The sequence below is a fragment of the Schizophyllum commune genome (assembly GCF_000143185.2).
Source record: "Schizophyllum commune H4-8 unplaced genomic scaffold SCHCOscaffold_10, whole genome shotgun sequence".
Taxonomy (NCBI): Eukaryota; Fungi; Basidiomycota; class Agaricomycetes; order Agaricales; family Schizophyllaceae; genus Schizophyllum; species Schizophyllum commune.
In genome coordinates, this window is record NW_026089547.1 from 1226483 (window position 1) to 1249034 (window position 22552).

Sequence of the window (22552 nt, forward strand, 5' to 3'; positions counted from 1 at the left end):
TCCGCGCGCAACGTCGAGCCCGCACAATCACGCGCCTCCGCCTTCTTCAGTCATGCTGTGGATCGTCTGGAACGTATCTATCTCTTCCCGAACCCTCATCATCTCTTCTGCTCGCCATGTCCGAAACTGTGATTCGTGAGGTGCGTCAGGCGGTGGGGGGCTGGCAGGGGGGCTGACGGGGAGGCATGGACTGCGGGACTCATCAGGTCGCCGTAGGTCGCCAAAGACGTGGTGACTTTCTCCAAGTGGGTAGCAATAAGCTCAGTCTATGCATACAAAGTAACGAGTATATCTGTCAGGCCGTTTTCTCGGTTCGGCCTTGTACCTCTCGGCGGTCGCTCGACGGCGATCAAGCTCAAGGCAGGAGGCGTATGGGTCCTCGCGTCCACACCTCTTGATACGGAGACCAAGACACGGATCGACGCTCTCGGTCCCGTGAAGTACGCCCATAGTCACATTGACCTGAGCGACCTCTGACCCTGCCCTCCTCAGATACATCGTCGGCGCAGACGCTGTCCACCACCTCTTCCTGAGTTCGTCGTCACCGTGGGCCTTACTTACGCCATATCTCATCGTGTATCCCAGGCGACTTCAAGCAGGCGTACCCTGACGCCAAGCTTATCGCGCCAGCGCCTGCGATAGAGCGGCACGGCGAGAAGGACCTCAAGTTCGACGGAGGTAACGGCATGATTTACATTGTGCCTTCCCCTTGACTCTCATCCAATACATTCAGCCTGGGGTAGGGACCCTGCAGACACCAAGTATGGCTTCGAAGACGAGGTGCGTTGATCGTTCATGCTTATATCTAGTTACCGTTCTGACATCCATTTGACAGATCGAGCACTGGTCAGTAGTCTGTCCGAGTCGTCCGGGGTACCCTCTTATTCAGTCGCTATAGCTACTTCTCCGCGTTCAAGAATAAGGACGTCGCGTTCCTGCATAAGGATAGCAAATCTCTGATTGAGGCGGACCTCTTATTCAACTTGCCGCCCAATGAGCAGGTGAATACGCCCCTGCATTTGGCTTGCATGATTGGTGATCTACTCTTGTTGCCGTGTATACTGATCCCTGCCATCAGTACTCGAAGAGCAAGCCCGCAGCGAGGCTGCCGTTCCAGCTGACGCCGTTCAGCTGGTTGCACGCGAAGTTTACCTGGTCGATGGCGGAGGATGTTGAGTGAGTACTGCGCTGAAGTCCCCCATATTTAGGCCTTTGCGTGTGAATAGCTGGCTGATACACACCCAGGACAATGAAGCGCGACGCGCACAAGGTCGCGAACTGGAATTTCGACAGGATTATCCCTTGCCATGGGGTGAGTTGATGCAGTGATTGACTGGTAGGTAGGCGGGCGCTTATTCTAATTCCCAGGACGTCATCGAGACTGGCGGCGTTGCGGCATGGAAGGCGGCGTACAAGAAGTACTTCGAGTAATCTGGTCACTCCTTCCGGGATTCTCGGCTGGACTACGCGTCCAGACGGCTAGCCGATGCCCTTTCTAAGGATAAGACGCCCGGTTTCTATCATGGATTTCTGTTCCCGGAGTGTTTCTTGTTGTACAGTACATGTTCTACCTAATTGCATCTTGGATATCTGCAGGTCCGCTTGCTATCGCTGTCATCGCCGACATTATCGTGCGACATAACCCAGAATCTCAGTCAACTGTGCCCTACGAGGCAGTCAACATCGGGAGGAATCAAGGCCGACATTGCAGACAACATTCACTGACTCACTGAAACCTCTTCGTGCACTCAGTAACCATGCTTTGGACACGTGTTTGCTGCTAATCGTGTGGCCTTGTCTGCTAATCGCGTCTTCAGCCCGCCGATCGCACGAAATTGCTATACAAGTTTCCTCTCGTATGCACAGTCGCCCACACAGATGCCTCGTGGCGGCGTCGCGGAGGGATGCATCTACTATCTGGGATGTGGACGCCACTCCATGGAGGTTCGTGGGCGATTTGAATGACGGTCTTCGGAAGGTTTGCACCAAGGCGCCCGCTCCTTGGAAGTTCGCAGGGGCTACTTGGAAGCTAGCAGGAGCGTATTGGAAGCTAGCAAGGGGCTCTCGTAAGTATCCCTCCCTCGCTGCACTCATCGACACCGATCGGCGCTTGATATCATCGATACGGAGCTTAAAAGGTCCCATAGAAGGCGGCGGGGTGTATAGAAGCAAGACTGTATATCGGTCAGTCACACCGGACCGTGGGCGGTGTGTCCAGGTCACAGTCCGTGTAATTCAAGGTCACGATCCCTCCAATTGAACCGTGGGCACGTTGCAACCGCGCGACGAGGGTGGGGTGGGTTATAAGAGCGCGCTTATTGTCTTCTATCACTCAGGTCTTCCGTTCGCGAACGTCGTGCTCTCGCCTGTCGTCTTCATCGTGGCGATTCCTTGTCACCTCGGTTTCGTTGATTGATTCCTGTCTGCAGAACGACGACGTCGCGCCTCGAATACGAATCACGGCGCGTTCCTCCACAATAAGCGCCGCTTATTCCGACTCGGCGCCTAACGCTTTCGAGGCGACTTCATCTCTTCTAGCACACTTCTAGTCCTCGGATCCACGACACAACTATCCTCAACACAATACTTCTACCTCTCTACGACAACTACCTCTCACCACAACACAACTACCTCTCACCTTGGCACCTCTACCTCACACCACTCCTCTCACTCGCCACAATGCCGTACTGCAAGACCTGCGACCGCAAGTTCAAGGACGTTGCGTCCATCCAGCAGCACCTGCGCACCTCCGCGGCGGAGCATCCGATCTGCAAGCACTGCGACAAGAAGTTCACGGACGAGACTGCGTACGAGCAGGTGAGCTAGGCGGGGAGCCTACCTGGGGATGGTTCAGCGTGGTGTCGAGCGCGACGGGGGTCTTCATGATTTCATTCATCTCCGAACCCATCTCGTTCAATGAATCCTCATGCGTTTTCTTTCGCTCGCTCGCTTCCTGGTCTTCAGATGACTGACGCTCTCTTCAGCACATGGACTCCAAGCATCCCAAGCGATACCCGTGCCCTACGCACCCCGAATCGATCTTCAAGACCCCTGAGGCATTGGAGGACCACTATAGAGGCCATCAGGCTCATCCGAACTGCTATCGCTGCGGCAAGGGGTATCTGAACGAGGAGCTGATGCTGGCGGTGAGTGGGCGCTTACAACGACGTCCCCAAGCTTCGTCCTCTTACCGTCAAGCTTCATCCTCTTACTGTTAAGCGCCATCCGCTTAATACTCTGATACCTACCCCCCGCACACCATGCTGAGCTCGCGCACACCATGCTGACCCCGCGCACAGCACCACGACTCCGCCCACCCGAGCGAGCTCTGCGAGATGTGCGGCCGACACCGCTTAATCTACCACGACCAGCGGCAGAAGCACTGGGTGCAGAGTCGCTGGCATCCGACGTGCGAGCGGTGTGGGGAGGGCTTCTACGACCTCGCTTCGATGAGAGCGGTGAGTGCCTCCCTCTTTTGATTCACGTACCCTTTCTTCATGCCCTATGCCCGATCTTCTCGTTCTATAAGTTCATGAGACTCCATAAGTTCATCAGACTTGCCGATGCTAACAAGCACTCAGCACATCAGAGAAGGCTGCGGCAGGGAGATCTGTCAAGCTTGTGGTGGTACTTTTTATTGCGAATACGTGATGGGGGAGGAGAAGTTGTGCGCGGATTGCGACCCAGACCTACCCGGGGACTTGAAGGTGTGTTGACGAGGTCGAGGGTATGCAGGCGTAGAGTATTGACGAGGGGCCGCAGGTGGAGAACTGCTACCGTGATGGCACCGCTACGGAGGACGCGGACGCAGAGGAGCTGGTCATAGGTACTGCCAAGGAGGAATCCAACGAAGCAGGAAATGGCGAACCGTCTTCCTCAAATGCGGTGCCGAAGCTGGTTATACAGGTGCGTAACTGAGTGACCTCATTCGCACATTTAGTCAGCTTACGCATATGATCACAGACCGAATCCGAAAGCGACGGCGAAGAGAAGTGGCACACGGCACCCACGAACACGCCCTCATGGCCCGCGACACCGTTCTCTGCGCGCTCGGATGGCAAGCCTGCCCCGCTGCCGCCGCCTTCGGCGGACATCAGCAACATGTGGGCGGCGGGAGAGGTAGGTGGTCGGGGTATGCGAATTGGTAGAAGGTTGAAGGGCTGACATATGATTCCTTTTCAGAACAAGTCTGCTGGTCCCCTGCCCTCGTTGCAGCTGATCACCAAGAAGGACTCGCTCGCGTCGAGACATAACCTGCCGACGCTGGAGACGCAAGGCCTGGGGGGCGCCACGAGGTCGACGACGGTTGTTGACCATTCGAAGAAGCCTGGGTGAGTGCCGTGGCTACGGTTCATGTACTCTCTGGGCAAGAGAAAGGTTTTCTGACCAGATTTCCGGTCCAGTGACCCCAAACCCGACGACCCCTCGCCCAACGTCGAGTCCCCTTCCGGGCTGTCAGCACTTCCAGGCGTGAGCCCGTACCCGGCGACGCCGAGCGAGATGAGCTACAACGGACTGGACTCGCGCGAGCCGAGGGTACGGTCGATTAGCGCGCTGTATGCTGGGCCGTCTGCGGAGGGTCTGTACACGAGGGGCCTCACTCGTCCACCCTCGGGAAGCCTAGCTGCCCAACCATCCGGCAGCCTGATCGCTCCGCCTCAGGGAGCCCTGACGTCCACTCCATCGGGACCGTCAACTCGCCCACCTTCTGGCGGATTTAGCTCATCATCCTCGGGCAGCCTGACTCGTGTATCTTCGGCGGGTCTGTCTCGTCCATCCTCGGGCGGTCTGTCTGTGCCCCCCTCGGGTGGTCTGTCTCGCCCGCCCTCAGGTGGTCTGTCTGTGCCGCCCTCGGGTGGTCTGTCTGTGCCAGCTTCGCTTTCTCGCCCATCCTCCGGAGGTCTCTCTCATCCACCTTCAGGAGGTCTCTCTCGTCCACCTTCTGGCGGTCCCTCCCGTCCGCCGAGCCTGCGCAACAATACCTTCACACCCTGGCCCATGGACCGGCGCTCGTCGTCGAATGGACGGGCGAAGGATCTGCACATCATGACGCCCATCGAGGCGGAGCCGTCGTCGTTCGATGCAGAGTTTTCGCCGGAGGATTTGAAGCAGCCGACGGTGGAGGCGAAGGGGCCTTTGTTCGATGCAAAGGGGCCTTTGTTCGACGCGAATGGCTCTCAATTCGGCGCTCATAAGTTGTCTTCGCACGGGCGGCAGTCGTCGTCGCACGGCCAGACAACGTGGCCAAGTGCGCAGACCTCGTCACTGCATACGACGCCCTCTCTTCCTGGATCAGCGCGTGCTCCTTTGGCTTTCGGGTCGCCACCTTCGGCGGAGCCCGTGCCGGCCACTATCTCTCGTCAGGTCTCGCAGGACCTGCCAGAGGGCATGCGCGTGTCGTTCTACGACAACATCTTGGCCGCCCCATTGCCGACGCACGGGGAGGGCGCCGACGAGGACGACGTGTCGCCAGTCAGCAGTCCGGGGACGAATATATCTTTGGGATCTCTCGCGTCGACGAGCTCGGAGGCGACGAAAGCAGAGGTGGAAGTCGAGTTGAGTTCAAAGCTTGGCATCTCCTCCAAATTGGACGTCTCCTCGACCGTCCAGATGTGCTCCGGAGTAGAGCTACGGTCCGAGACAACCACGCCCATGGTGATGGCGCGTCCTGCGAGGGTGGCGAGCCCAGGGAGGGGTGCGAGTCCATTGTCGAGGGCCAGTCCGGCGAAGGAGTTCGAGAACGCCCCGAAGGACATTGACAGCCCTTCGGCTATCGGAAAGCCTCATACGCTGCGGCGCATGTCGCATCTCCCGCGGTTGGCCGAGCACGTCAAGACCCCGATGCGGCCGGTGCCGTCGCCTCCGCCGCCGTTCTCAGAGGTCCTGAAGTGCAGGCTCTGCGCGCGCAACCCGTGCGAGGAGCCGACGGTCACCATGTGTGGCCACATCTTCTGCAATAAGTGAGTCCGCGTCTTGCCTTGAGTTCATTGCTTTTCTAACGTGGATATTCAGGTGTATCGTCGATGCTATCATCAGCAGCAGCTCCTGCCCGCTCTGCTCTGCTCCCCAACTGCTTTACTGTATCTTCAAGCTGCGCTTGGACTAAATTGCTATCGTGTTTGTCTTGCTGTTACCCCTTGCTTGGATATATGAACTTGTACTACTATCTTGACTTTGTTTTGTTCTGTCTTGTAAAGCACGCGCTTGTGCATGAATCCTTTGTTGTAGCATATTGTATTTCGGGGTATCTCTTGTCGTTTTGCTATCACTTGAATAGATCTTGCTTGGATGCCTCGATTACCGGATGCTTGTGAACGAAGTTTGCCGGTATGCGGACGCTCGGGAAAAGAAACAAAGCCTTCCTAATCCGGGTTGTACCTGCTGATGTGAAGCGTCTGACGGCACGCGTCGCCTGCGATCAATCGTCTCTCCTCCTACCCTCCTCGTCTTCACAATGTAGTCATGAATAATCACGATGCAACTCTACTCTTGAGGTCTTGCAATGCCTCCCAGAGGCCCGCATTGAGACTGCTATAGAAGCTCCTGCATCGCGTCTTTACTTAGGGCAAGCTGCAGCGACTGACATCACAAGCCAATACTGGGATATGTCACTTACCCTCCTCTGACGCCATGGTTCTGCAGCGCGCCGCACATATACCCGTCCGCCTGAAGCTTCGCGGTCCATACCTTTGACCACCAGCACGACAATATCATGCCCGGCCAGATCATTTACGAACCCAACCCGCCACCAGACCCATCCCACATCCCTGACGATATAGAGAAGCTCGCCGTGAAGCTCGATGTCAAGGGCTTTCTCTCAGCAGAGGAGCGCAAGGGGATCGAGATGTTTAGACGTGCGGCGGACTACATCGCAGCAGGTGCGTCTCCCCAGTCATGCGTCAGCGAGAAGGTCATCTCACCCCGCCTTACAGCCATGATCTTCCTCTCCGGGACCTGCCAGCATGTACTTCTTGAGAAAGACCTCACCTTCGACGACGTGAAGCCGCGCTTGCTTGGGCACTGGGGCACCTGCCCAGGCCTGGTGATGGTCTACGCACACCTCAGCCGCATCATTCGCAAGAGCGACTTGGACGTCGTATACGTCGTTGGCCCCGGTCATGGAGCACCGGGGATTCTGGCCTCCCTTTGGCTGGAAGGCGCGCTGCAGAGGTTTTACCCCAAGTACACTAGAGACTACAAAGGGCTGCAGAAGTTGATCACACAGTTCAGCGTGCCGGGCGGGTTCCCCAGGTATGGCCCAACTACGTTCATGGCGTGTAACAGAAGCTTATAAGTGCCTTAGCCACATCAACGCGCAGACACCCGGCTCCATCCACGAAGGTGGAGAACTGGGGTATGCGCTAGGCGTGTCCTTCGGTGCGGTCATGGACAACCCAGACCTCATCGTCGCGTGTGTAGTTGGCGATGGTGAAGCTGAATCCGGACCTACTGCGACTGCCTGGCACGGTTTCAAGTACATCGACCCCGCAGAGTCGGGCGCCGTCTTACCTATCGTGCATGTCAACGGCTTCAAGATCTCCGAACGGACCATCTACGGTACGATGGATAACAAGGAGCTCATTGCGCTCTTCACGTAGGTTATCACCGTTGTCCCTCCCCAAATCGACGGCTGACCGCGCTCTAGCGGATACGGCTACCAGGTCCGCATCATCGACGACCTCGAGAACCTCGACGACGACATCGCCGCCTCCATGGAATGGGCCATCGCCGAGATCCACAAGATCCAGCATGCCGCTCGCTCCGGCAACCCCATCATCAAGCCGCAATGGCCTGTTCTCATCCTCCGCACGCCCAAGGGCATCTCTGGCCCCAAAAACCTCGGCGACGAGATCATTGAGGGCTCATTCCACTCGCACCAGGTGCCCCTCCCTAAGGCCAAGACCGACAAGGTACAACTCGAAGCCCTGAACGACTGGCTGAAGCACTACAAGCCACAGGAGCTGTTCGATCCGGAGACGGGTGCGCCGGTAAAGGAGGTGCTGAGCGTGATACCGGAGAAGGAGGAGAAGAGGATGGGGATGAGGAGGGAGACGTATGATGCGTATAGGCCGTTGAAGACGCCGGAGTGGTTGGGGATGGGCGTGGAGAAGGGGAAGGAGGAGAGCTGTATGAAGGTGGTGGGAGAGTATCTGAGGGAGGTTATGGAGGAGTGAGTATCTCGTCTTATCTCGGACATGACGGCCTGTCTGGTAGCAGTGTATCCGCTCGATGCTGACTTGGACTGTGCAGGAACCCCAAGAGCTTCCGCATGTTCTCGCCAGATGAGTTGGTATCCAACAAGCTGAATGCGGTGCTGCAGAATACGGGCCGCAACTTTCAGTGGGATGTGGCGAGCCGAGCGCGCGGGGGAAGGGTTATCGAGATCCTGTCGGAACATACGTGCCAGGCGATGTTGCAGGCAAGTCTCTCCGTGGCAATGCTGTTGTTTGCTTGAACGCTGACCGCTCTCACAGGGCTACACCTTGACTGGCCGGACGGGTGTCTTCCCTTCGTACGAGGCTTTCTTGGGCATCGTACACACGATGATGGTACAGTACTCGAAGTTTACAAAGCTGGTGCGTCTGGAACGGCGACAATTGGTGTTGTGCGTGCGCTCATCCTCGTCAGGCTGTGGAGACTGAGTACCGACAGCCTTGTGGGTCTCTAAACTACATTGGTCCGTCTCACCACGCTTGATCCTTGCATCGGAACTATTCCCGTTTGCTATATTCGGTATGCTAATCCTCCTTCCAGAAACCTCCACCTGGGCTCGCCAGGAGCACAACGGGTTCTCCCATCAGAACCCGTCCTTCATTGGTGCGGTGCTGAATCTGAAGCCGAAGCTCGCGAGGGTGTATTTACCGCCGGATGCGAATTGCTTCTTGTCGACGATGGCACATTGCTTGAGGGCGAAGGTGAGGGTGTGAGGAGTCTAACGCCAACGACATTGTGCTAACGGTGGATAGAATTACATCAACTTGATGGTGGGAAGCAAGCAGCCGACGCCCGTATGGTTGAGTCCGGAGGAGGCGGATTTGGTGAGCCTATAGAGTGTATCAGGTGTGTTCGATGCTGACTGGGAGTAGCATTGCATTGCTGGCGCGTCCGTCTGGAAGTTTGCAAGTGTTGACGAAGGCAAGGACCCGGACGTGTACGTGCCAATCCATCAGCAGCTTGCACATATCTGACCCCATCTCAGCGTCCTCTGCGGCATCGGCGTCGAAGTCACCTTCGAGGTCATCGCTGCCGCCGCCCTCCTGCGCCAGCTCAGCCCCGCCCTGCGCCTCCGCGTCGTGAACGTCACCGACCTGATGATATTGAGCGAGGAGGGCACGCACCCGCACGCGCTCAACAACCATAGCTTCGATACGCTGTTCACGAAGGACCGGCCGATTCACTTCAACTATCATGGGTATCCGATTGAGCTGAAGGGGTTGCTGTTTGGGAGGCCGGGGATCAGCGAGAGGGTGACGATGGAGGGGTACAGGGAGGAGGGGACGACGACGTCGCCTTTCGATGTGAGTGGGCGAGATCCTGGATGAGGAAGGGCTGGACTGATGCGTCTGTAGATGATGCTGGCAAACCACACCTCGCGGTTCCACGTCGCGACGGCGGCCGTCCGTGCGGCGGCTTTACGAAACGAGGCGGTTGCGGTGCACGCGCATAAGCTGGAGGCTCAGCTCAAGCATATGGCGGAGAAGGAGAGACAGTATATCTATGCGACGGGCAAGGGTGAGTTTTCTGCTTGCAGGCTTCGAGGACTTGCGAATGATAATCACCGCGGACAGATTCGGACGGGATATATGCAGTGCCAAAGTTTGAGTGAGGTGTATGATGAACGGCGATGGGCCTTTACGGCGAACTCGGTAACTCTTGATGTGTACTATAGCTTGTATATGCCCACATAATGTGAAGCCAATGATCTCCGTAGGTCCAGCGGATAGGGGCGAAGAACGGTCGTGGGAAGTAGCCAAACAACGCGTAAACATTGACGCGGGCATTGTTCTGCGTGCGCATACTGCTTGGCCTCTCACCATCACAATCCCTCGCATTTCTTGGCTTCTTGGACGACCTCGTGTCTCAAAATCGCTTCTTGGACCATAGAACGTACCCAGAACGAGCTCTGGAACTTACTGCATACTGATCTCTGCCTCACGAACTTGCCAAGATGGACAACACCTCGAACCGACCCTTCCAGCTCCGCCTGAACACGAAACCGAATCCCAAGCCCTTCGCTTCTTTCTTGCAACATCGAAACAACAACCAACAGTCTAGCTCTCAGGACTCCTCTGGCGGCCAGGCCTCTCAACGACGATGGATGGATCCGAACTCGAATGCTGCTCGCGCTAGTCCGGCACCTCCGAGGATCTTTCACCCACCGGAGCCCCAGAATCCTTTGCACTTCAAGACTCCGAGCGATGCGCCTGCTTCTGATCATTCTGTGGATGACTTCGCCGATGAAGGGAGGATCCCGATCGCCCATCGAGCGTCGGCGGAGACGCAATGTACGTCTCAGGCCCATCGCGCGCGACAGCATCGCTGATGAGACAATCACAGACCCCGAAGACAAGACCCAGTATGCTACGCCGCCTCCACCCACGATGAAGATCCCCTCTACGCACTCTCGCTACGAACGCTCCGCGACCCCGCAACCGGCACCACCACTCAAAGGACTGCGCGCGAGGTTGGACACGAACTACGACTACGAACCTGATACTCGCGAGCCGCAACGTGCTAGACAGGCGTCTATGCTCTCCTTCTTCAGCAACGACAACTTGGCCCAGCTGGCGCAAGAGCATGCGGCGCGGGAGGAAGCGATGCATGCTCTGGTGTGTTAGGCGCATATACGCGCCTTTCTACGCGTGTTGGACGTCTCTGATGGACTGTTCAGCACGACCAACTGGAGGAGAGCAAGGCGAACACCTCTCGGCTGACAAGACTGCTCAAAGAACGCGACCACGAACTCGCCGCGCGGACGTCCGCTCTTGCCGAACTGAAGACTCTGACACTCTCGAAGGACGAAGAACATGCGAAGCAAGTACAAGAACTTGGCGCTCGCCTCGACGTGTCTGCCTCTCGGATATCTACTCTCGAAGGCGAAACCGACGTTCTGAAAAAGCAACTGCTAGACGCTGGCGACCGACTGGCACAGGCTGCGAAGACTACTGAGGACTCCGAGCGGCGCGCTGTAGACGCCGAACGACGATGCGAGCAGGCCATTCGCGACAACGAGGCGCGCGTCGCGTTTCTGACGCAGCAGATGGAAGATGTGAGGACGGACGCTCGCGCGCAGGTCGATGAGACAAGGGAGGAGGCGCAGAACATCAAGGACGAGGCGAAGAAGCGGATGCACGACCTGAAGACCGCGATGAAGAAGAGGGTCGATGGGTTGACGGAAAGGTAAGGGTTTTGTTCCCACGGCAAATCGCGCGGCTGACGCGAACAAGGTTCACGGAGTTGACCACAACCTTCACGGCGGTGCAGTCTCAACGCGCCTCATGGGATAGCCGCGCCAGCGAGGTTGAGCTCGGCGTTCAGGACCTTCAAGCTACCGTGAAGACAGGGCTTGCTGGTACGCTGTACCATATTCTCGACCATGCAAGAAAACTGATAATTTGTAGCTATGCAACCAATTCTGACCGCCGACGCGGGCGTCCTGAGGATCGCTGAGACGAGGGCGGTCATTGAAGAGCTTCAGGCGGATCGCGCGAATGGTGCGAGGTTCACTGGCAGTCGCGTAAGAAGCGAAGCTGACCTGCGTTTGCAGCTAATCAGGTCACCGACATGCTGCGCGACAAGCTGCACGTCGTAAGCACCCAGCTCGTCGAGGCGAAGGACCGTGTGGCCGAACTCGAGCGCATGCTCGCAGAGGACAAGCACCGAGTTCAGTCCAGCGTCTCTGAGCTCTCGCGTCTTGGTGCGTCGGCCCTATATGATCTCGATCCGCGTGGCTAACGCGACGAGTAGGCGTCAAAGTCGAGGACATGGCCGTTGAGCTGACGAAGAAGGCCCGAGAGAACAGCAAGAACATGGACGAGGCTGAGCAGGTAGCGCACGAGCTCGGCACGGCCAATGCCACGATCGACCACCTCAGGGGCGTTCTCGCAGAGAAGGACGCTGAGTTGGAGGCTCTGCGGCCTGTCAAGGAGGAGTAAGTCATAAGTCTGGGTAGGCAGATCATATTCGCTAACTGCAGTGCTACAGAGTCGCCCATCTAAGGATCAAGTGCGACACGAAAACTGCAGAGTTGGAGCAGTTGCTTGTATTGCGAGATGAGTGAGTGCTTGGTGCCTTCGCGCACGACATGTACTCACTAGCAATCAGGAAGCCGCACCTGGTACTCAAGCTGGAGGCATTGGAGACGGCTGCGAAGGAGTAAGCTGCTGAAGGGATGGCCAGCCGTTTACTGACGCGTCGTAGGACCTCGCACAAGCTGCAGACCAGCGAAGCGAGGGTTGCCGACCTGTCGTTCAACCTTGCCGCGTCCAACTCCAAGCTGGATGCGATCGAGGATAGCAAGAAAACCCTGCTCCTTCTGTGAGCGCTTGTTCGCTTGCTGTTGTTTCTGGCCTTCGTCTGATCGCTCTATCTCAGCCAACGCGAACGCCAGGCAGAGATGGTGAAGCTCCAGGACAAGTACGAGGAGTCTCTTGCCGAGACAGTCGAACTGCGCACGCAGAAGGCGAATCTAGAGGACGTCCTAGTGAAAGCTCAGACGACAGTGCATTCGCTAGAGGACCGATATGTCGATCTTCGATCTGCGCGCGACAGACTGGAAGCCGCACAAGACGAGGCCCAACAGGCGCGCGAGCGTATGGAGCAGGAGTATATTGCCCGAATCAGCGCTCTGGACGCCACCGTTCAGCAGCTCCGGGGCACCCTGTCGACTGCGCAAGACAGACTCACTGTGGCCGAGGAGAGGGTCCAGTACGTGTCTCGTGTACGCGCACCTGAGGAATCTTTTTGATGGCCCTGCAGCGCTGGCTCGGCGAGCATTCGCTCTCTTGAGGCCACCATCGCATCTCAGGAAGCACTTCTCGGCTCGAAAGACGAGGAGCAAAGGAGCCAAATCAAAGAGTACGTGCATGTCTGCACGATGACGCGTGTCATTGACAGCTTCTATAGACTGGAGGCTTTGCGGGGGCGCTACGATAATCAGACGGAGAGCCTTCGTGCTTGCCGCTTAGAGCTTGGCGAGATACAGGTAGGTCGTGGCATACCTTTTATTTGCCCTTGGTCTGATACTTGCTTAGGGCCGCCTGACTCAAGCTGAGGTCGCTTCGTCTGTGAGAATGTGAGAGCCGATATATCGTGCATCGGTCTAACCTAGTTTCAAGGTGGCTGCAGCGAAAGCCCAAGCGGAGGCCGACCGCAGAGGTGTTGCAGAGGCCGCCCTCGCAGCCGCCAACGATCGCCTGGCGCGACACTCGCAGGCTTCTGCTGCCGTCGACCAGCGGCTCACTGTGCAGGAGCAGGCCCACAACGCCACCGCGCGAGCGCTCAGGGAACGCGCCGAGACGGCGGAGCAAGAGACCATCCAACTTCGGATCGAGACCAAAGCTCTGGGGGACATGATCACCGATCTGAAGGCCCGCATCGCGGAACTGGACCTTCGCCCCGCCGAAGTTGACACGCACGCAAACGACGAGCTGTCGGCTGAGCTGGCTGATGCGAAGGGGAGAGTTGCCGCCCTTGAGCAGACTGTCGCTGAGCTCAATAACGACGCGGAAACTCTTTGCGAGCGGTACCAAGATAATCGTTTGGTGAGGAGATTCCAATCGATCTTCTTCCTCGTTATTCATCGCGCATTCGCAGTCTCCCAAGGAGAAAGAGTTCATGGTTTGCGTTCTCAATCGCTCAAAATCGATTCACGAGCAAGAAATGGTGGCGAAGGGCAACGAGCTGCGTCGAGTACGTGTTCGTCTGCTCGGTTTTTTACACCTCAGCTGATGCTTCCCAGCGCGAAAATACCATCAACAACCTCAAGAAGGAGCTGGCCAGCGTTCAAGCACACCTCGCGCGGGTCCTAAGGGAGCAGCGGCAGGATGACGGGCCGCGGTCGTCGGCGAACAAGAGTATCTTCAACATCAATGCGTGGATCTCCTCTAGCCCGCAAGAGCAGCCTCCTCAAGAGGGTCCCTCGGTCGCGTCGCCCGTGCCCACGCCGAATGCGAAACGCTCTGCAGTCTCTCCACCTATCGGGGAGAGCAAAACGGTCGCGACCACCACCGCAACGCCGCGCGCGAAGACCACGCTACCCGTCGACGAAGCCAAGCCAGCGCGTACGAACGGCGCAAGCTCCTCTCGCACTCTCGCAAACTCCACGCTACGCACACCCGTCGGGCATTCCCTTCGCCGCCCGCTCACGCCCAAGCCCGCCGTCGCACCTCGCAAGCCGTTCGGCAAGATCGACGTGGACACGGAGGAAGATTATCTGTCCCCAATCGAGGACGAAGACGAAGACGAAGACGATGGTGACGACTATATGCCACTTGCAAGCGCGAGGGCGGATGTGACGAGTAAGAAGAAGGGGAAGGGCAAGGCTGCTGTAGGGGCCAAGGCCAAAGCGGAGGCGGTGGAAGGCAAAGTCCTCCTGGGCAAGCGCAGCCACTCCAGCAGGTCGGTGTCGCCGGTGAAGCCGGTGACGAGGCGGCAGGTGGGTGGAGTCGTTATCTGTGTACTTCCAATTGGGGTGCCCTGTCCACGGGGCACGTTTGCGTTGCTTGCTAACGGCGTGAAACTGCTCTAGCGGACGACAACGGCGACGAAGGCGGATTCCACGGCGGCTGCGATGAAGGCCGCGACAAAGGTGAGTTGTGGGTGTTGCGTATTTGGTGTTGATAGAGCCGCGTTTACAGAGCGAGAACAAGCCGACGAGGCAGAGGAAGAGGGGGTGAGATGACCGGTATATGTCGCATCATTCTGTTGCTTTTGACCGAGATAAGGTGGGTGACCTTCCTGCTACTTGTCCGTGATATCATGACGAGTCTCAAAGGAGGATAACGGACCTCAGCTTAATGCGCATGCTTTCGATATTTATGCGTACATTCTACTATCCTACTGCAACGAGTCATTCTATGTTGGGTATTCACGACGTTCAAGAAATCAAGCTTCACGAAAAGTGCACGATGAGTGGACGAATGGCAATCCATCGTGCGTCCAGAGACTTTTGGGGACGATGACGATGGACTCGAGTACTCCTGCTGCTGCCACTCGAGCAGAGGGAGCGGTTGATCAGTCGGATCGGATGTCGTCGCTCTCCACTCGAGGGGTAGCGCTGTCCCCCGAACTCGATCGAACAAGTAACGGCTAGACAAGGGGCTGCATTATCTGATTGCGAGAACATGTGTGCTATCGCCAGCGCGCAGCCTCACCCATGGGAGTCTAAGCCCTCTCCCGTGGACTGGACGTGGGTTACTAAGCGACTAAACCCTTCCCAGGACCAGCACCGGCACACGTGAATTCCCCCGCACTTCCCCGCCATCGCAGACCGCGGACGGCTGCGCCCATCGATGGATTGGGCTATACGATGTCACCCGAGGCACCTCGGCCGGTATCGCAGGAGGACCCTCGGCCAGTATCGACGGCCAGTATTCCGGCATCGCAGGAGGACCCTCGGCCAGTAACGCAAGATGACCCTCGGCCAACGATGCTGCAGCGATGAATCGAGCGTTCGTAGACGGTACAGGTCCATACATACATGATGAATTCAACCTCAAGATGAATCCAACCTCGAGATGAATCCGGGGCTGGACTGTCATCAAGGCGCGCGCGGTCATTTCGGGAGTACTCAGGTTACCGGATTGAAAGAGGAAGGTGGTCCTGAGCGTGGGTGCAGGGGCCAGAGAAGGTGGTCTCCCTTGGCAGCTGTTCGCAAAGAAGGAGAGCACGAGTGCGGTGAGACGTGGCGGTACCTGCAGTGAAGCAGAGGAAGGTCACAGGAAGGTCCCAGGAAAGACCCAGGAAGGACCAAATATCGACGCCGCAGGAAGGACCAGGCATTGACGCCGCGGGAAGGAAACAACATTGACGCCACAGGAAGGACCAACTTTCGTGGCAGGGACCAGAAGGCCCAATCAATGAAGCACGGATCCTTCTCGAACTCAAGCCCCTTCGTGAGCGAGAGGGCTGGCCAGGAAGCCACAGCCGAAGCCTCAGGCTCGTAGACAGACGGTGTAGCAGCACTGAAGGTGTGGTCTGCTGACCCGCTTTTCATCATTAGTGACGGTAGACAGAGGGGGTGACCCACAGGAGGAAGGCGGCCTATGTCATCGGCACATCGGGAGGGAGGAGGAACATCGTCGAGAAGAGGAACAATGGGCAGACCGAATGGACAATGGGCAGTATGAATGTTTGATGATGGTGCTCGATATGGACGTGCCCGATATGCGTACCTAAGGCCCGGGCGAGCGGATAACCGATAGGTGCGGTATGTCATGAAAGGGACAGGGAGAGGACGCTAATTCGCCATTGTCAGATTTGCGGTGGTGTGGGGCCGTGCTTGCAGGAGGCTACGAGGGCGGCGATAGACGTCAGGTGGGTAGAATGAGCCAAAGATGCTGCAAGGCGAGTACACTGTTCATTGCAGTAAAGTGCTAGTAGTCGCGCAGCTATAGAAGCCCGAGCAGCGGCGTGGACATGGTGGACGGAGGAGAGAGGCTTGCTTGCCACAATCAGCGGAGGGAGCGCATGGGGTGCCCTTGCGGCCCGTTTAGGTAAGCGCGCGGGGGGTTCCCTCCCATTTCCGGGCTGATTCCGGGGTTTGTGTCGATTTGGGGTTGTTCTGCAAGGCGGCGAGGCAGGAATGCCCAGTTGTCCTCCCCCGTCACGCTGCCTGCCTGCTCGACATCTGGAACCACTTTTCTCGCGTTCGATAGACGTCCCGCGACGGACGAATAAGGCCCGCACCCTCTGACGACACACGGGAACGGCCCGGGCCTCAATGTCCTATTGCTGCAATTGACGGCTCCAAGCACACACCAGCCCCAGCCCACCGGCGGAGCCATCTCTCCTCGACGAGCGACGCGTCATACCGCTCTCTTCCCTCCCGCATTGCCATAGATTCACGCTCTCCTCCCGATTGTAGACCGGGGCGCGCATCATCCGCCAGTCGTCCCCGACGTTGATTCCGTTTGAGTTTGTTTCCGGAGAACCTGCCTTTTGTCTCCGAGACCGTGCGCCTTCAATTGTGCCGACAGTGCTCAGGCCTAGCTGGTGCGTTTATAAGCCTGCTCGCACCCATCCGAACGCTGACCCGTGCCCCCATCATGCAGCCGCACCAGCACAAGATGGCCACGTCCTCCTACCCGTACAGTAACGCGTACGCCCCTCGAATACCTCCCCCCTTCAACGGTGTTGCACCGCCAATCCCGCAGGGCATCAACGTCAATCCCCAGCAATGGAGTCGCGGGCGCTGGCAGTTCAATCCCGCTTATAACCCCGCCGCTCAGCCCGCGCAAGCCCCCGCCGTTCCGTGGATGGCTGGCAATCAATGGAACCAAGGCCGCCCGCCACAAGCCCAGCAACAGCAGCAGGCATCGTACAATCCGTACAAGCGCCAGCCGCGCGCGCCCACCGCCGAGTACCTGTCTTACAAGCTGTCCGACAATCCTCTGGGATTGACGGACATGACCTCGAGGTGCGCCACAACGCCGCAGGCGCGCCATTATCGCTGATAGACTCGATGCAGAGAAGAGCTTTACGGGTCTGAGTCTGCGCAGACCCCGTGGGTGTGGGCACCTTCGGAGCTGCTGGAAGACGAGGATGACGAGGACGAGCAGTCGGAAGGTACATCTAGTCAGGGGCATGGTTCCAAGTCGAGTCGGCCTAACTCCTCGTCACAATCATGGCATGGGTATGAGGGCAATAACTTTCCTGCTAGCATTCGGACGAAGACCTTCCCCACCCGTCAGTCGTCAGACCCGCCTGGCACGCCGAACCATCATGGTACCCCGTCGCGCTCGAGTAGCACGCAGCCGCAGCAGCAGCCGCAGACGCCGGAGAGGAATGTGGCGCTGCAGCCGACGTTCTCATCGAAGATCGTCGTGACGCCGAACTACTACCGCACGCACTCACGCAGCTCATCTGCGATGGGACACTCGGGCGGGCAGGACTCGCTCACGGAGCAGATGGAGCGCGTCAAGATCTCGTCTACCGCGCCCACGCCGCTCGGCCGGCATTCCTCGATGCCTGCTGTGCTTGAGTCTAGGACAAGCCCGCCGAACGTCACGAACACCTCGATCACGCACGAACCGGATTCCATCCTCAGCCCACTGGTTATGAGCGAGAAGCCCATACCCAGCAGCGGAGGGCGGCCTCTCGGTCGTCACGCCACCGCCCCCTCCGGTGCGCTCGACGCCATCCCCGAGAGCGCGTCCCTCCCGCCGATGCACTCCGCCTCCCAGGCCGCCGCAACAACAAAGCGGCGCAAGTCCACGAAGTCCAGCAAGTCAAGTCGTCACACCAGCCCCACGTACTCGTACGAAGAGATCGACCGTGAGCCGACACCTCGGCAGGGCAACCCCCTCCCGCCACCGCCGCAGGAAAGCCGGATAGCAATGCCGTATAGCCTCCCGCCCGCGCAGAGCGCGTCCTCCAGCACGCGCCCGCGCGGGCCCGGGAGCAGCAGCACGACCTACGAGTACCGCGCGCCCTCCGTCGCCGAGCGGCGCGCGCAGACCTCCGCCGAGCAGCGCCCGGACTACCGCCCCGCCGAGTACCGCTCCGCCTCGTCCATGGAGTACCGCTCGGCCTCCTCTGCCGCCGCCGCCGCCTCGACGAAGAACCCGCTCCCCGCGCCGCCCGAGGAGTCGCGCTTCGTGCCGAGCGCGGTGTCGCCGGGCTCGGGGCGGCGGCACCCGCGGCGGAAGGGGTACTGGAACCGGCGCGGGGACCACCTCACGCCCGAGGGGTACCTGGTGTACGCGCCCCTGGGCAAGACCTACCCGCGGGAGCTGCGCGACTACCCGGATGGGGAGGAGGGGTACAAGGACGAGAATGGGTCGATAGCGAAGTTCTCAGCGACGAGGCCGGAGCTGCCTGATAGCCTGCCACGGCTGGGGAGGCCGCCCGCAAGGCCGTATGAGAGTGTGAGTGGGGTTTGTGGCTGAGGAGGGCTGGCGGTGTGCTGATGAGCTTTGCTTTGCAGTTCCTGGTGTACGTGGACTGACGCTAGGAGGCGCTGGAGAGTCTCCATCACGACACGCACAATAACTGACGAGGAGGGCACCGAGACATGGGCTGCGTGCGGACGAGGGCGTTTTGCACGTCTGCGCTTTCGCTCTTCGTACCGGCGTGCTGACCTATGGCTCGCGATGCCGCCGCCGCCTCACGTTACGCCTCCCCAATTCCTCAAGGTCCCCTCATACATCCCTTCCCGTTCCTTCTGCTCAATTTCCGTCTTGTCTGTTCCCATATCGCCGGTGGTTTGTGCTCATGTCCCGAGTGTACATACACATGTAGCATCGCACTGTATTAGCCCTGTATCCAACATCCTCTCAACCTACCACCTATAGCCAATGTCATCATGCCTCTGATTCGACTCACTGGAGTGCATGAATGCGCGCAGAGTGGATGAGGAAAATGGTTCGAAAACAGAAAGTCGCAACCGGCGCGTCATTATACGCGAGGTGGACGTACGACTAGTTCGTAAGGGAAGGAAGGCTTGAGACTTGAAGCAGACGAGTGGCCGGGCATAATGATATGATGCTCAGCTCTGCGCACTGCGGGTAAGGGCAAACACCACAGGAGGCAGGTGGAAGCGCTCTGGTGATTTGGGTTACATTACGGTGCGTAGACGTGGTCCTCCAAGCAGCAAGACCGTCCAGGGCCTCAGTGCGTCTCCTTCTCTGACTCCTCAATGAAGCGCTTGATGCTGTCCATCCTGTCGTTAGTCGTCGACAACCTGGCCTTTTCAAGAAGTAAAAACATGCGTACAATTGCTCTTCCTCGCTAAACATGCGCGTCAGTCTTCCTGTCCTTCGCATATGCAGCGGCAGACGCACCTGGAGCCAGCAGATATGGGGACCGCCTTCTCGACCTTCTCCGCCAAGCTCTTCGGCTGGTCCTTCTTGGAGCCGCCGGACGCGGCCATGGCGATCGCAGCGGTGCCGCCGAGGACGGCGATGGAGATGTACTCGCTCGCAATCTTTTTGCCGAAGATGACGCTGGAAAAGAGGGAGGGGTGAGAGAGCCGCAGAGACGACGAGGAACGGTCGCGTACTAGGACATGGTGTCGGACGGTAAGGAAATGCTGCAGGCGAGCGGGAACGGCGTGACGACGGGGTGTGTGACCCGATCCGTGCCGCCGACAACGCGGGCACGTGCAGGATGCGCCCACGAGCATCAGCGCGTGTTCGATCCTTGTCCTGAACGATCATCATCGTGCAATCCATCTTCACTGACAGCCTCATAACATCCTATCTTTTTGCTTCAGCTAAGCTCTCGCATATGTCAGACTCGCCCTCGGAAAGTAATCCGCGGAAAGCGACATTCAAACTACCGCCTGCTCCAGTGAGGGACAAGGTCGCTGCCCAGGAGGTGCGGCGGAAGAAGGTACGCGAGAACGGGTGCAATGGATCGTGAGAGGGGTTGAATCTTGATGTGCATAGGCTCTGGAAGAGCAAAAGAGAGTGAGTGAGCTGCGTCGCATGCGTGCACGGTTCGATCGAACATCATCAGCGACGCGCAGAGAAAGTCGACTCGGCGCGCCTACAGCTTGAGAGCTTTGCGAAGCTGTCACTGGAGGATAATGACTCTGATGAGGACCAAGGCTCATATGTCATGAGGGATAAGGGTCTGAACAACTACAAGGGTGTAATTGACGAGGTGCGACCCCCCAGAAGGAGGTGCGGACGCCACTGATCATTAAGCAGGAGATGCGGGAGCAAGACACACCAACAAAGTCCGATCTCCCCACTCAGTTTACCGGCAAGCGCAGGAAGAGGAAGGGGAAGAAGAGCAAGCTCCAGGTCATGCACGTGGAGCGTCAGCCTCCCAACCCAAAGTGGGCAGATAAGTGCATGTACGCTGAGCTCCTCGAGATGTCAGAGGACATGCCTTGGGATTCGGACGGCATACCTGCCGACATCGAGACAGGATGGGTGGCAGTGGCACCAGTGCCCGTGGGCAAGCGATGCTTGGTTGTGACCTCGATGCCATCCGGGACCAATGCTACAGGTGCGTCGGCAGAGCTAGATGCGACCTTCTTCTGTAAGCTGATAATACTTGCAGCCCTTCAAGTTCCGAACACGACATTGCGTTCAAGATTGCTAGGAAAGAGCCTCATACCTCCATTCCCCTCTCCCTTGCCGCATGCAACAGTCCTGGACTGCATCTTGGACGATCACTGGCGGGACAATGGAATACTGCACGTCCTGGATGTACTCAAATGGAAAGGGCGCGACATGATGGAATGCGAGACGGCTTTCCGGTGTGTACGCTCCTCATGTCCGGTCTCTGCCCGTCGCTCACTTCATCTGCACCCCCTCAGCTTCTGGTGGCGCGACATGCGCCTCGCCGAACTCCCACCCTCCGTCACGGTCTCGTCATCCACCTTCCCCTCCGCTCCCTTCGTCTTCCGCGCCTCCTCCGTAACGTCCGCCACCGACGGTCTCCTTACCCCTCACAATCTCCCGCCGCTCCTTCCCTCAGCACCTCGCACCCCTTCCGCAAACCCCCTCACGTCTCCAACAGGACGAAAAGGCGGGCCAAGCGGCACAATACACCGCTTCGCATATCCAGTACTCTTTGTGCCGATACCGTACCACACGGACACGACGATTCCGAACTTGTTGAACTTGGTGCTGCCGCTGGCGAGGGCGGCGAGGCAAGTCGAGGTGCCCCCAATTCAGCACGTTGAGGTCTTGGTGGACGAGACGAAGGGCGCGGAACCCAAGAAGACGGGCGCAGAGCAACAAGGTGACATGGAGGTCGATACAGCGCCTGTCAGCCAGCAGAAGACCGACACCAACAAGAACCGCCGCCCCTCCAAATCCCACCGCGTCGTCCCCACCGGCACGCACACCGTCTCGCCCACCGGCGCCCACGTCGTCTCGCACGCGAACACGAACATCGTCTCGAAGCAGGCCGCCGCCGTGCGCGCGTGCCCCTACCCGAACGGCGCGGCGCTCGCGAGCGTCGAGCCGGACGGGCTGCTGCTGTACGTGGCGGAGGCGATGTACGAGCAGGGGACGAGCCCGCTGGCGAGCTGGGTGCCGATACGGAGCTACGAGCAGCCGGAGTACCCGCATCCGGCGAGCGAGAAGGCGGGCATAGTGCAGGGGAGGATGAGCGGGAGCTCGGGGAGGATGGCGAGGGGCCCGAATGATGGGCCGTTGGATGTGTTTACGAGGTAAGCAGCTTCTTTCGAAAGGCGAACGATGGGATACTCAACTATGCGCTATCAGGCTGATACAGAGACGTTGGGATTGGAGGGACGATGCACAGAAGGGCGCGGATGTCAATATGGAGGTGTGATGACGATGTGCTTGTTAGTTGGTCCAGCCTCGAATAACAATGTGCTTTGACCTTCACCATCAAGCTTGCCTTTACA

The 22552-nt window shown here is 58.4% G+C and overlaps 7 protein-coding genes across 7 annotated transcripts; 6 read left to right on the forward strand and 1 right to left on the reverse strand.

The window, feature by feature from the left end:
* Window positions 1-19: 19 nt before the first annotated feature.
* Window positions 20-1494, forward strand: SCHCODRAFT_02637158 (uncharacterized protein). The gene is made up of 11 exons (XM_050345953.1): window positions 20-140; window positions 217-245; window positions 300-440; window positions 493-533; window positions 586-678; window positions 734-780; window positions 836-846; window positions 899-1001; window positions 1079-1176; window positions 1246-1312; window positions 1369-1494. Exons 1-11 carry the CDS (start codon window positions 117-119, stop codon window positions 1429-1431), a joined length of 717 nt encoding a protein of 238 aa, XP_050198547.1. The 5' UTR covers window positions 20-116; the 3' UTR covers window positions 1432-1494.
* An 828-nt stretch (window positions 1495-2322) lies between these two features.
* Window positions 2323-6297, forward strand: SCHCODRAFT_02637164 (uncharacterized protein). The gene is made up of 9 exons (XM_050345954.1): window positions 2323-2817; window positions 2985-3146; window positions 3300-3458; window positions 3582-3707; window positions 3763-3906; window positions 3964-4119; window positions 4183-4331; window positions 4404-5960; window positions 6013-6297. The coding sequence occupies exons 1-9, from the start codon at window positions 2680-2682 to the stop codon at window positions 6104-6106; spliced, it is 2685 nt and encodes an 894-aa protein (XP_050198548.1). The 5' UTR covers window positions 2323-2679; the 3' UTR covers window positions 6107-6297.
* A 236-nt stretch (window positions 6298-6533) lies between these two features.
* On the forward strand, window positions 6534-9935 carry SCHCODRAFT_02637167 (D-xylulose 5-phosphate/D-fructose 6-phosphate phosphoketolase). Its single transcript, XM_050345955.1, has 13 exons — window positions 6534-6878; window positions 6933-7251; window positions 7304-7594; window positions 7646-8170; window positions 8251-8419; window positions 8475-8576; window positions 8629-8677; window positions 8755-8915; window positions 8967-9038; window positions 9087-9151; window positions 9200-9518; window positions 9570-9732; window positions 9789-9935. Exons 1-13 carry the CDS (start codon window positions 6713-6715, stop codon window positions 9824-9826), a joined length of 2439 nt encoding a protein of 812 aa, XP_050198549.1. The 5' UTR covers window positions 6534-6712; the 3' UTR covers window positions 9827-9935.
* Window positions 9936-10168: 233 nt separating this feature from the next.
* SCHCODRAFT_02513734 (uncharacterized protein) lies at window positions 10169-14897 on the forward strand (the record flags this gene model as incomplete). The annotated part of the gene is made up of 19 exons (XM_050343298.1): window positions 10169-10505; window positions 10558-10829; window positions 10892-11400; window positions 11448-11572; window positions 11622-11714; window positions 11768-11917; window positions 11965-12151; window positions 12205-12276; window positions 12325-12375; window positions 12421-12537; window positions 12595-12927; window positions 12979-13077; window positions 13126-13204; window positions 13254-13286; window positions 13338-13763; window positions 13816-13911; window positions 13961-14656; window positions 14750-14809; window positions 14859-14897. The coding sequence occupies 19 exons, from the start codon at window positions 10169-10171 to the stop codon at window positions 14895-14897; spliced, it is 3774 nt and encodes a 1257-aa protein (XP_050198550.1).
* Window positions 14898-17267: 2370 nt separating this feature from the next.
* Window positions 17268-19168, forward strand: SCHCODRAFT_02671175 (uncharacterized protein; the record flags this gene model as incomplete). Its single annotated transcript, XM_003028892.2, has 3 exons — window positions 17268-17638; window positions 17690-19088; window positions 19148-19168. The coding sequence occupies 3 exons, from the start codon at window positions 17268-17270 to the stop codon at window positions 19166-19168; spliced, it is 1791 nt and encodes a 596-aa protein (XP_003028938.1).
* A 516-nt stretch (window positions 19169-19684) lies between these two features.
* SCHCODRAFT_02637178 (uncharacterized protein) lies at window positions 19685-20255 on the reverse strand. The gene is made up of 4 exons (XM_050345956.1): window positions 20222-20255; window positions 20004-20165; window positions 19936-19950; window positions 19685-19882 (listed from the first exon to the last, which is right to left on the reverse strand). Exons 1-4 carry the CDS (start codon window positions 20227-20229, stop codon window positions 19831-19833), a joined length of 237 nt encoding a protein of 78 aa, XP_050198551.1. The 5' UTR covers window positions 20230-20255; the 3' UTR covers window positions 19685-19830.
* Window positions 20256-20359: 104 nt separating this feature from the next.
* SCHCODRAFT_02637180 (uncharacterized protein) lies at window positions 20360-22534 on the forward strand. The gene is made up of 7 exons (XM_050345957.1): window positions 20360-20553; window positions 20610-20630; window positions 20680-20826; window positions 20874-21177; window positions 21232-21430; window positions 21491-22351; window positions 22407-22534. The coding sequence occupies exons 1-7, from the start codon at window positions 20449-20451 to the stop codon at window positions 22474-22476; spliced, it is 1707 nt and encodes a 568-aa protein (XP_050198552.1). The 5' UTR covers window positions 20360-20448; the 3' UTR covers window positions 22477-22534.
* The last annotated feature ends 18 nt before the right edge of the window (window positions 22535-22552 follow it).